The sequence below is a fragment of the Berghia stephanieae genome, chromosome 2, assembly GCF_034508935.2.
Source record: "Berghia stephanieae isolate SIO BIC M18660-M18661 chromosome 2, UCSD_Bste_1.3, whole genome shotgun sequence".
Classification (NCBI taxonomy): Eukaryota; Metazoa; Mollusca; class Gastropoda; order Nudibranchia; family Aeolidiidae; genus Berghia; species Berghia stephanieae.
In genome coordinates this window covers 76,112,272-76,126,088 of record NC_088361.1, presented here as the reverse complement: position 1 = coordinate 76,126,088, position 13,817 = coordinate 76,112,272, and the positions used below count along the sequence as shown (strand labels likewise).

At 36.7% G+C, this 13,817-nt stretch overlaps 1 protein-coding gene across 3 annotated transcripts in view; it reads left to right on the top strand.

Annotated features, from left to right (window-relative positions):
- Positions 1-265: 265 nt before the first annotated feature.
- The window catches only part of LOC144965543 (uncharacterized), a 35,610-nt gene continuing 22,058 nt past the window's right edge, over positions 266-13,817 (top strand). Inside the window, exons 1-5 of one of the 3 annotated variants that reach the window (XM_078900969.1) lie at positions 266-309; positions 904-1,089; positions 2,783-2,931; positions 12,043-12,252; positions 12,916-13,051. In XM_078900969.1, coding sequence (XP_078757095.1) covers positions 2,825-2,931; positions 12,043-12,252; positions 12,916-13,051 — 453 coding nt within the window. In that variant the 5' untranslated portion in view covers positions 266-309; positions 904-1,089; positions 2,783-2,824. Of the gene's footprint in view, positions 310-903; positions 1,090-2,782; positions 2,932-6,998; positions 7,199-12,042; positions 12,253-12,915; positions 13,052-13,817 lie in introns of those variants that run through there. The other 2 variants (XM_078900968.1, XM_078900970.1) reach the window with 2 other exon arrangements.

Genomic DNA, 13,817 nt, shown 5'->3' with positions numbered 1-13,817 from the left:
GCGCAATAATTTGCTCTGGTCTAAAAATAGATAGACTGTAACTTTTGATAAATTTTACCTTTTGTTCCATAAAATATCCATATCTAGACATTGTTTGATGCATGATTGAGTATTTATGAATATGTGTTTCTTTTGCCACCTAACAGCCAAATTTTAAAGGTTATTTTTTTCTATAATTTACATTGGAACGTGAGCTGTCAAGACAGGAACATGTGGTTTGCCATGTGCTTCTAGACCTTTGTTTACGTTTGGGGCACCTAATTATACTGCTCTATTGAAAATGTATCGAATAAGGCCCATCCCTGGCAGGCAGGGTTGCCAGTTTGGCATTTTAAATGCCAGATTCCAAAAATCTGGCATTTTTGAAAACCGTTTGGCATTAGAAAAATCATTTGGCATTTGGCATTTTCATTTGGCATTTTCTTTTCTTGTATATTATACTTCAAATGACACCTTTTCTTAATTATTTCTAAACGCGTAAACACAAATCTCTTCACATCGGAAAACTTTGCTATTAAAACTCGCACCCTGAACTAGCCCTGCCTCCCTCAGATATTCACTCAAATTCAGCCCTCGACAAGTATCCTCGTAAGTTTTCTGGGAATCTCCTGCAAAACTCATGTATATTTGCGTCATGGTCGCCTGTTAACTTTCACTCCACTTAGTAGTCAGTAGGTAAAAAATTACCCCTATAGGAAATTTAGTATAATTCAAAAAAAAAAAAAAAAGACAAGAAAACACGCAAGCCACCAGGATATGATAGTAAATTGTCTATCAAAAGTGAGTAGTTTTCTTAGTGGGGGTGGGAGTCAACAGACTTTGGCATTTTTTTGAGTGTTTTGGCATTTTTTGAGTCTTCCCCTGGCATTTTGTTGAAAAATAATCTGGCAACCCTGCTGGCAGGGCGACTGGCTCCTTGTTGTCTGTGACTAATGACAAGATTCAAGATAGATAGATATAATACAATAAATAAAGTAAGGAGTCTGAGACTTGAGACTGAGAGATTGTCATTGTTATCATTTCTAGTCGCAATCAATTTTCTGATTTCATAGGAGAATGTAATCTCGTGGAAGCTAACCATCACTTGAGGTAAGAAAAGAAAAGAGGCATCGTTAGGAAAACCAATGGCAATGGCAAGCTCAAGTCAGTCTATTCCAAGTGTGGTATTTTTCAAAAAATATAATTGATTTTTTTTTTACATAGACAGCTAGGCCTTTAAAAACATTTAATATTATACCTTGCTTTTAGATCTAGGATAAACGGTTCCAAAGTTATGATGATTTTAATTTTACTGCTCAAAATTTACGATTGCAAAAAGCTCTGAATCTGTGACTGGGAATTCCCCCACTGGACAGCCATCCTCTCGATAAGCTGTCCGTTTTCATTAACGAGGACTAAGATTTAGTTATTTACTATAGTCTAGAACTACAACCACCACCAAATCATCATCCCAACCACCACCACTGCTACAACACTACCACCACATCACCAACCCTACCACCACCACAAATACTACAACCACCACCACATCATATCATCATCCCTACACCACTACTACTACGACTACCGCCACATCATCACCCCTACTAACCACTACTACTATAACCACCACCACCACCACATCATCCCTACCACCACAAATACTACAACCACCACCACATCATCATTACAACCACAACTTCTACAACCACCACCAAATCATCACCCCTACCACCACTACTACTACGACTACCACCACATCATCACCCCTACCACCACCACTACTACTATAACCACCACCACCACCACATCATCCCTACCACCACTACTACAACCACCACTACATCATCATCCCTACCACAACTACCTACTATAATCACCACTACCACTACTACAACAGCCATCACCACATCATCATCCCTACCACCACCACTACAACCACCACCACATCATCATCCTTAACATTACTACTACCACCACCTCATCATCATCCCTAACATGACACTACTACAACCATCACCACATCATCACCCTTAACATAATTACTACTACCACCACCTCATCATCATTCCTAACATGATACAACTACTACAACCATCACCACATCATCATCCCTACCACTACTACTACTACAACTACCACCACATCATCATCCCTACCACCACTACTACTACAATCACCACCACATCATCAACATCATCGCTACCACCACCACTACTACAACAGACATCGTCCCTGCATACACCACTACTACAACCACCATATGTTGTATTACCCTTTCAACCTTTGAAATTCCACTGAGTGGTGTCAGAAATTGCTGCGAGACACATTTTGGAATGCATCTCAGTAAATTTGAGTGAAATTCAAATTTATAGGTTATGGTTGCATGGATGAGTCTGGATCTATGCGCTTGAAAAATTCCTCCTTTTTTGTGACCAGTCTTTCTCACCCTGCTGAAATTCTGAAATCAGTTTTTGAATGGAGTTGCTCATTTTAATGTTGAAAAGCTGAAAATGGTTTAATCGGGACAGTCGGCCGCCAGACTGAGACCATCACTTCAGGTAATCACTGCCTGCAGAGGAAAATTACGCTTTTTTATGGTGGGGCCAAATCAACAATGCTTTGGCTGGACAAAGTAAATTCTTGTTTCCAACACCAAGATCTAATGTGATCATAACTTATGAATTTGGAGTCATCATCATTATTATCATCATCATAATCATCATCATCATCATCATCATCATCATCATCATCATCATCATCATCATCACTTATGATTATTTCATCATTTTATTATTCACAGAACATAAGAAATCCTGATATTTCTAAAGAAACATATTTGAGAATGATGATGTCATCTGAAAACAACATACCTCTCGGGCCAGAAATTACATATCCAGATAATAAAGTAGAAAGCAAACTCAGCAAGGAAGAAGAATGCGACTATTACAGGTATTACAATACAGGAGCATTTTAGATCTGGTGTGCAATTGTTTTGTCAAAGTGATGCTATGCAGTAAAGAAAATCTAAAATCAAAATGATCAAAGACACAAAGTTCTATTTTTTTGCTGTTATAAACCACTTGTCATGCAAAAATATATCTTAAATCAAGTTTCATATGATTTTATAAAGCAGATTCGCTTTCCAACATGTGGTTCACGCCAACATAACACCACTTTGAAGAGATTGCTAATATTCAATGGAATTCCTTTCTATACATTCGTTTTTTATAGACTTTTAAAGGGCTTTCGATTGTTTCGAAAAGGAAATAGTATGGAAATTTCTGAAATACTATAGCATTCCAGACCTGCTTTACTAGTACGAAAAATTCGTAGGATTACGCCATTTTGGCTTCAATTTCAGAACTTCATGAACATCTCTCAGTCATTGCTAGACTACAAAGTCTTGATTAATCTTTGAGAGGGTAAATTGTTGATTTTTAAAATTGGCTATAGCGAATACAATTTTTATCTCCTAAAAATTACACATTTTTTATACAGTAGAATTACTTTAAACCAAAATTTTGGGGACCTTCTAAACCATTTCGGTTTAAAGACATTTTGGTTTAAAGCAAGTTCCCGTTTTGCAATGTTTTTCAAGGGTAGTAACTATTTAAGGAATTTGCTCATTTAATCGTATCATGGGTTTCCTGTTAAATGGAGTTGTTGAATAAATGCCGTCTTCGTAACCATTAATCTTTTTTCTTTTTTTTTTTTTTGTGTGTTTTAAAAATATTTTTGGGGATTTTCGTTTTCAATTCAAAATTGTTGAAAGAGTTGAGTTCGGGATGCCGTGTATTTTACATATCTCCGTCTTGATCAACTTTTTTTTCATCGACTTCACATAGTATTTTGATTTTAAACTCAAACGTGTAAGCACAGTGCTTTCTTTTAGTTTAGACATTTTAAAGTAAAATGCAAGGCTAAAATAAGATCGAAAGTTCGTGTGCGATAATTGATAATGAATGATGCGCAGCTACTCAGAGGTGAAGTGAAATGGAAATGAAAAGGCGTGACAATGCTAAGCTGTCTACTACACATCTCTCTTTTGTTGAAAAGCCATTGGGTTCAAAGGAACCTTCCTCACACACACATTTAAACAAAGTGGAAATGAAATGGCATTTCAATGGTAAGTTGTCTACCCCCCCCCCCCCCCCCCACCCCCCCTCCTTATCGTCGTGTTGAAAATCCAGTCAATTCCAAAGCATCAACACACGAGCGAGAACATCTCGCTTGCATGATTCTACACCCCAACTCCCTCTCTTTCCTCATTTTTCGCCTGCCAGTCACCCGCTGTCTTCCTTTTCCAGTCTGTGCGACTGTGGTGTTAGCCAAGCCCAAGTGCAGTGATTGAAGTGTTTGCCTCCCCCCCCCCACCCCACCCATCACCCTCATCTTATACTTACGCTCTGTTTAATATCGCCGGGGATTATTATGTGTGGCCTCCTTCCCGAATTTTTGAAGAAAAATATAGAGAGAAAAAGGGAAGGTGCTCTCAAGTTGTTTCGGTTTAAAGAAAGTCCTGCTTAGAAGTATTTCGGTTCATCGTAAGAATTAGTACAAAGAAAATGAAGAAACTAGTACAATTTATTAAATTCTTTGCGGTTTAAGGTATTTTTCGGTTTAGTTTCTTTCGGTTTAAAGTAATTTTACTGTATTTCAAGTAGGCAGGTTTGAGTATGCCCTCTGTCTCCCTTTTTATTTCTGCCACTCATTGACTGGAATGAAATCTACAACAACAGTTATCTAGGGACTCTATGAACCGCACACGATTATATCGCTTTTTTCCTTCTATTCCAAACAGATGCAGGACAAAAAAAAGTCTGTGTTATAAGGATTAATGATTTAATCAATTTATTCTCATCTGTCCTCATGAAGAATAGGGAAGTGAACTCCTTTAAAAAATGGAGTCCTTTCAGTGAGCGTTTATATTTCTCACCTCACCTCAGTTTCATGTTCCTTTTGATTATAGAGGAGACATGAGAGTCAATCCTGCAGCTATTTGGCTCCATCATTTTCTGTTTTCTGCCTTGTGGATGAGAGTGGTACTGTCCATCCATGTCTTAATAATAATAATCTTTATTGTCCAAATAGGCAATTATTGTTAGGTTACAGCTCTTGTAATAGGGGAAAAAAGTAATTAAAATAGTAGTAGTAATGATATTGATAATAATACTGATAGTAATGATGACTGTTATATGTTCTTTTTCAGAGCAAGGCTTTGGTCACATAGTTCAAATATTGAGTTTGTGACCCAAAGTTGTTTTCTCTCCTTTGTTGATCAATTACCTCATCTGTTGTCTCTTGAACTATCTTGTTGAATTTATTTGTAAGGTCGTCAATGTTGTTGTCCAGGGGGATTAGAGCAACAAATTATCCAACTATCTGAGCCTGGAATGTTCGGAACTTTTATTTTTCCAAATCAAGTTTAATGCGATGGTTTGTTGCAAGCTCTTTTTTTGTTTGATTTTCATTTTTAGGACCATGTCATCAGTTCCAGGCTAAGTTCAGGTTCTAGCACTGTTAATAACTGATTTGAAGTGTTTTGACTCCATAAATAGTGAAATTTACAGCCGTGTCAAACATCTGTGTCTGTATGGTTGGCGCTGAAGAAACCAATGGTCTGGTTGTATTTCAGCGGCGTCCTCATCGGGTGCGGGCCCATGTCAGTCGGGCTTTGAAATCGTTTAGGTGTGGTGCCATGATGACCAGTTCATCCAGCCCATTCCACTCCGAGATAGTTCTGATGAAAAAGAATTTCTGTAGTTTTGTGTTCTTGTCTGTGGGATTTTGAAGCAGTTCGAATTGTTTGTGGCGTATCTGTCAATGGAGTTTTCGGTTATGCGGTTGGCGAAAGTGAGTGCTCGGATTTTTCTTTTGTTTGGTCGTGGCGTGAAAAAGGAGTCTGCCTTTATTGATGGTATTTGATCTGTTATTATCTTGAACGTGAATGACAGACGGGTTTCTTTTCTTCTTTGTTGGAGGCTGATGAGATTTCTTTCTTCTAACATTTTTGTCATGCATCCTGGGGTTCTGCTCTTATAGTTCCCAGTTATGAACCGGGCGCCTTGTCTCTGGACTCTCTCAAGTTTTTGAATATTCTCTTTCAAGTAGGGGTCCCAGGCAACTGCTCCGTATTCCAATTGTGATCTCACAAATGCGAGGTAGGCGTTTTGTTTGCATGACGTTGGGGTGTGGCTAAGATTTCGGCGGAGAAACGCGAGGGTGCAGCTTGCCTTTTGGGTTATTTTGTTAATGTGTTTCCCCCATTTCAAGTCCTTTGAGAAGGTGATGCCAAGGTATGGGTTATCGTCGACTTGTTTCAGGACGGTGTTGTTTAACTTGTAGGTCTCATTGTACTTTTTAGCTGTGCTGAGGATGTAGCATTTGTTTGCGTTAAATTTCATTCCCCAATCATTAGCCCCCTGTTCGAGACTATTCAAGTCCTCTTGTAGCAATTTTTGATCATTTGCAGATTTTATTGGTCGATATTTAGACATCATCGGCGAATAACCTAATCTGAGATTTTACTCGTAGAGGTAGGTCATTGATGAAACAAAGAAATTGTATGGGTCCTAGCACCGTTCCCTGTGGTACTCCCGATATGACTGGACATTCATCCGATGACGTGCCGTCTAGGACTACTTTCATGGTACGTTTTGTGAGGAAGTTACAAAGCCATGTGTGTAAAGAGCCACGAATTCCGTAATTTTCGAGTTTCTGCAGGAGTTTTTGGTGGGGCACAGTATCAAATGCTTTGGAAAAGTCGAGGATGTCGATGTCTGCCTGAGTGTTGGCATTCTGGAGTCTCAACAGGTCGTTTACAGTTATAAGGAGTTGGCTTTCACATGAGTATCCTTTGCGAAACCCGTGGTTCAGGTCAGTTAGGATGTCATTGTTCTCAAAGTGGTTCATCATGTTCTTACAGATTATATTTTCTAATAGTTTGGATATTACAGACGTCAGTGAGATTGGACGGTAGTTCTCTGCTTTATTTTTGTTGCCTTTTTTTAATACAGGTGCGATGTTTGCCTTCAGCCAGTGATTAGGGAGCATCCCGGTGTCGACCGATTTTTGGAAAATTATGCATAATGAGGGGGCCAAACTCTCAGCACACTCCTTTAGTACTTTGTTGGGGATGTTATCTGGACCTGACGCCTTAGATGGATCGACGTTTTTCAGCAACTTTTCAACTCCTGAGATGTTTATGTTGATATTAGTAAGAGATTGGTCACACCTATGTGATGTCGGTGGGGTGGTTGTATCATGGGGGGTAAAGACAGATTTCAATTGATCCAAGAGGATCGTTGCTTTATCCTTCCCCTTAATGTACAGGGTTTCATTTTCTTTCAATGGGGCTACACCAATGGAATCGTTTTTCTTGCTTTTTATGTAGTTCCAAAATGGCTTTGTATTGTTTGTTTCAAGTCCTTTTTCTATGACATTGTTAATGTGCATCCATTCTGCTTGCCTTATTTCACGCCTACTTTGACGCTGCAACGATTTGTATGTATCCCAGGTTCTGCTCAGTTTAGCCCGCTTGAATGCTTTTGCTTTGCGTCTTAGTAGTGCTCGTATTTTCTTGTTCATCCACGGCGGCGTTCTTGTATTTTTATGTACTTTTTGGGGAATTGTGACCTATTCATCTGATTGTGGTGGATCCCAGAAAAAAGCCACCATCGTGTCTTATGCCATATACTGTACTCAGTTGCATGAATTTTGGCAAAGCTTTGAATCACTTTCGTTTTTTTATGATATCAACCTTGACAGACTTGCACATTTCAAAAGTGATACAAGACCAGATTGGGCAAATGGGTGTATAATTTTGACTTTTTTTTTTTTCTCATTCATTTTCTTTTTTTCCTTCTTTTTTACTTTCTTCCTTTTTTTTTTTTTTTTTTTTTTTTTTGCTGTAGAATTCATTACAACTTCCTTCTATTAAAAAAAAAAACCAAACTCTCTGTGTCTCTATTTCTCTATCTCTCTCTCTCTCTCTCTCTCTCTCTCTCTCTCTCTCTCTCTCTCTCTCTCTCTCTCTCTCTCTCTCTCTCTCTCTCTCTCTCTATTCCCACTCCCTCTCTTTTTCTCTCCCCACTCCCTCTTTTTCTCTCCCCACTCCCTTTCTTTTCTCTCAATCTCTCCCTGGTCTCTTTGTCATATCCATATTTCTTTCTCATCCACTCAACCATCTTCATGCAAGTCATCTGGTTATACAAAAATTTGACAAATGGTTGGTTCTCAAAAATTCGACTTGCGGTTGGTTCCCAAAAATTAGACTGATCTTGGTATTACAGTATGATATATTGCACTAGGCCGAATGCTGCCATAATCATAGATGAAATGAAAAACGAGAATGTTGTTGTTGATAAAGATGATGATGTTTAATAGACGATGGGTGAATGAAGAAAACTATAGTAGGATAACAGGACAATGGTAGAAAATTACGTAGAATAGAAGTTTACAGCAATATTGCAGCAGTATGTACAGTAGTAGCATGTACGGAAGGTCGCTGCAAAATATAACATTAAAAAATATTTATATTTTGGTCACATTAAATTTTATAAACATAATATAATATCATAATCAAATGGAAATATAGAAAGAAAAATAAACAAAAGTAGTATGTTAAAACATGAATACTTCTCATATGACATGAAAGTAAATGCCCATTAAATGATAGGCCTTTAAATGAAATAGGAATGGAACGTATGGAATGATAAAAGATTATTAAATACAATTAATACAAGTATATCTCTGGGAACAAATGGGGCTACAGATCTGTAGACCTAAAACAATTTAAACACGAATTATAATAATTAAAATAAAAACTTACATTTCTGGTGCTTTAAGTTGAAAGTGTTACCAGGACAATACAGTTTAGAAAATAAGATGGGCTACAATCCGAAACTTCCAAGAATATATACAAAAGATATAGTGAAAACTGTATAGTAGTTAATTGTGAAGTGGGTTCGAACCTTCACTTTCAAGAAACTGACCAAGAATGTTGAATGATTCTACTAATGCTCATAAAGGCGTGAAAACTTACATTTGTCACATTATAAATAACAATAACAATGACGACAGTGGAAAGAATTATGAATAACAGCAAATGGTAAAAATACAATAATGAGTGACGAAAACTGACAAAGATTGACAACCCAGCACCAAGCAATACTAAACAATAACAAAAAATTCTGGTCTAACCAGAACACTCCAAGGTTCGAGTCGCAGAGATATACATCTAAAGGGTGAAGTTTACTGTCCAGATTTAGTTTGTGACTGTAACCAAACTAACAAGCTTCTAAACTGAATGTTGTATTATGGTATCAGGCGCTCCTTGATAATTGTGGCATCTCTTGCCTACCTGAAGAATTGTTTTAAAAGCCAGGCTTACTCATCTAACTTTTCCATCCTTTCCTTGGAAAACCTGATCAATACGAGCCAGCTTATAGTGGCGTTTGAAAATTGATGACGCTGGGTCTAAAACAAGTACGACGTCGTCTACTTGGAGATTATTATATTCCTCTTTCCATTTTTTATGTCATACCAAAGTTGTTGCATACTGTTGGGACCAATGTTCCCCAAATTGTTTTTCTAGACATCTAGCTAGTTGTAATCTAGAGTACAGACATCCAGACTATTCATATCCACCTGGGTTGTCTGCAGTGGATCTCCCAAGCTGGAGAGAATTTGGTGTTAAAACACTTATAGTTGAGTCGGCAGATGGAAGATGCCCGACAGGGCTCTCATTTAAATCATTTACTATATGAATAGAGACGGTGAGCATTTCTATCAAGGATGTCTCTGTCTGTCTTAAAAGATCAGACATTCTTATATCACTAGAGAATAAGTGTTTTCCCAGAGTGGCCAAGATGTGAGAAAATGTCGTTACAATTTTAGAAAATTGAGAGCATCGAGCAAAGGAGTCCTTTGCCACTTGAATATTTACCTTGTGAGCCGTCACTATCACAAAAATGATTTGTGCATTCTTGTTCTGGTCCGAATTTTACAACCCATTTATTGATAGGTTTATGTAAAAAATCAGGGCCACGATACCATACTGAATCAGGACCCCATCTCTTTTGGAGAAGGTCATCGGGTCACCCAATCTGCTATGTTCGACTTACCAGAGATCTACCCCCAGCAACTTACATCCCCCCCACAGCCGCTTGTATTTCACCAATACAAACTCCTTCATACACCTTAAATCTAGTGCTTAGTTTATTGGGCATGTTGAGAATTGTCTCAGAATTAACAAAATGAAAAATAGAGGAGAAAGTAAATCTCATTTCTGATTCAATCACCTTTCTTAATCTCTTTGATAGAACAGTTCCGTTTAATTTCATCTGGGGTATGGAGATACGATTCACCGGATTAATACGGCACTGTGACGTTTCAGGTGCTCTCCAGTTAGTAGATAAAGCCAGTAAACCCGAAACGTCGACAAAAGAAAGGAAAAGGGGAAAAGACTAGAAGGATAGAAGAAAGAGAACTCATTAAGTTTCCTCGGAGAAGAAGATCAGGCCACTGCACTGGGCCTAGCCTGATTTAGAGGGAAAGAGAGAGAAAGAGAAAGTCCGTGCTTCACGGCCAGACTATTATAACGAATAAAATGAATGGAGAGCAAGGTTTATGTAACTAAATAAAATGTATAACATAAAATAGAATGATACAACTCTACTTATCCATTTATCCTTTTTCCTTACATCCACGAATAGGGAACACTACAATAAATAAAAGATATAGAACAGGACCGCTCGAAAGTGGTATTCTGCTCAACTCGACATACTTACAAAATACCCCTCTGCTTTCCCGCGCTATGTTTATATAAGCATCAGGCTCAAACCTTGATTGGCTAAAGGTGGGATACAAAAATACATAGCACCCGGGGAAGGCAGTCAAACTCTAGACTCGTTCGGGTGATGCCTAACAACCAAGTTGCTAGGGCATAACAGGCACTTAGCCACTATAAATCTCTTCTATACCAAACTGGCCAGCTGCACAAGTAAATTCATCAAAGGCATCTTTTCCGATTTTAATGTCCTTGAACGATCTAGATATATCCTATGTAATATATAAATTCTGTTTTTCACCTTGAGCTGGATTGTGCTTATAGCCTGTGTCTTCTATCCCCTTGTATCTGTTTTCCAATTGTTTTCTGTCTTTGTCTTCGAATGAGATTACTTGGTTTTGTCCTGACCCTGGCCGAAGTCATCTCTCTGTTATGTACTGTTATTTAAAAAAAAAAATTAACATATGATTATTCCATTTAGTGGGATCTTGTGCTGGTGTCTGGGTGAGACTATTAGGTGATCTCAAAATAAGTACACTGATAGTGTGCTCTTGGACTCTACATCTGTTCCCTATTTGAACCATACCCCTTTTCTTACTTTTTCCTCAAGTCCTTTTAATTGTACATCTAGAATGTTTTTACTATCCAATTTTCTTCCTTTTTACTGGTGCTGATATGACCTAAATGTGTTGCAAGCACCATAAAACCCTTAAAAACAAACCTTAAAAGCAAACAGGAGTAGATTAAGAAGACTTGGTGCTTGTAAAGGGATAAATTTATAATACAGTACAAGCCACTTTTTTGGAACAGCACCGGTTCGCAGATATCTTTCCAATTATGTGGCATTCTAACTAACCTATTCCAAGAATGACTTTCATAATCGGAACAACTTATCAAGACTATGTATTTGTCTATTGAGGTAAATATAACAATAACAATACAGGGCATCGTCTTAGATGTTTGTCTAAATTGTTATAACTCTGTTGTATATAAAATTTAAAATTGCACATGTGAATGCATGATGATACAAATAGGATCAATGATCATAAGTAATGAAATCACCCATTCCCCCCCCCCCCCCCCCCCCCCCCCCAAACTGTATTTTATATATAACTATTTTGATGTGTCATTTGAAATAATACTTTTTTCTTTAGCATGGATTTTTGAAATGTTTTAAATGTCTCAAATTTATAGTTTTGTTTGTGCATTGAAAAAGTGTTTGCACTGATTCATCTGTTTTTTGTGTTGTTTTTTTTTTCTTCCTGTAACAGACAACGCTTCAACAGTTTGAAAATTGTGACAGAAGACTTCCAAAATCAGTTGACATTTTATAAAGATAGATATCGTGGTATGAGCACAATTCAACTTATTTTAAAGGAATCCAGGCAAGAAAATGTCAGACTATCCAAGCATGTCAAAGCTCTAGAAACTTCGATTTCAATTCTTCAAAAGAGACTTGACAAAAATGGATTGTCAAATAGGTAGGTCCACAAGTAGTGATGTCGATCATTTTCAGTTCTTTTAAAGTGTGCCATCCAATAATTGTGAAATAATAGTTTATGAAAAAGGCACATATGTCAGTCAACTGTAATATTACTATGGAGGCTGGAGCTTTTGAAATTTGATGCTATGGGATAAAAAAAAAGAATTCCAATTTCTCATCAGAGATTAAAGTCTTATCCTTATAGTTAACAGTTTTGAAAGTGTTGTGTATTAGAAGAATAAAAAGCCCTTTTAAAGGGAAAATACAGATTTTCTATTGAGGGTTGTATTGATGGTAAACATTAATCACACTTGTCAGTGACTTAAATAAATTTACACGTAAATCATTCCATTTGTGATAGAAACTGATGAAAGCCTGGTTGCAGTAATGGAGACCCTAGGTAGACTTAATACATACAAATTAGTTCCTTATGTTGAGGAAAGTTTCATTTTAAAGCGTTTAATTAATTATTGAAAATTCTTTGTATATATGTATTTTGTCATGCCCTTCTTTATTTTGGAAAATTGGAACAATTCACTCAGATTCTTTTGTTTTCCTAATTTTTTAAATGTTACAATTTTCATTCTACGTACAATTAATTATCTATGATTTTTTCTGACTTCTCTTTTTCTTATTTTTTTGTTTGTTTTGTTTTGTACAGTGTGAATATACAAGATGCAGAGCTATTCGTTCCTGGAGCATCCAAACAAACCTTTGACAATTTAGCAAAAGAGACGGTTAGACTAAGATCTCTATTAAAGCAAGAAAATGGACCATTTGGAAAGAAATCTGCAAATGTGAGTACTTGAATAAATTGAATGAACATTTTTTTAATAGGGCCCAAAATTTAATGTACTATACAACAGCAAAATAATGCACCACTTTTGAAATCAATGTATCTCATGTAAGATAAGTCATTTTCTCATTCTGTTTTTATCAAATAAAATTTGTTTTATCCTGAACAAAATGCTGTTTGATATTAAAGAAATTGATCATATGTGACTCCTCGCCCAGGATTTTCAATTTTGTTTTTTTTTGTACCCAATCAAAGCTTATATTATGCATAAATATTGGAAACCAAATTTATAAAATTCTGATTATTCATTGCCGAGATATGACCGATTGAAGTCGGGAGAGTATAAAAACCAAGTTTTGAGGAAATCGACTTTGAAGTTGAGGCACCTGTTTCATGCACAGTCGAATCAATGGGCAAAGGTAACTCCTTGGATACGGGCATTGAAAATTTAAATAGAGAAATAAAATTTGGTATGAGCTTAGAACATACATTTTATAATATGCACACACATTTTTGCAATAATCCAATTGATACTTTTGTAGTTATTTATTTTTATGTAACATGCTCTTAAATTTATAAAACACCAATAAATGCCTGCAAATTTATGAAATTTTTCACTTGTTGACAGGTTTTTGACATTTAATTAAACAATCGACGAAATAAGAATTATTAATGTGACATTTTTGTTTTATTTAATAGAGGAAATATGATTTCAAAATGTCAAAAGTTAAAGAAAAGCTAATATTTTCAGCACAGTTTTGAAACAA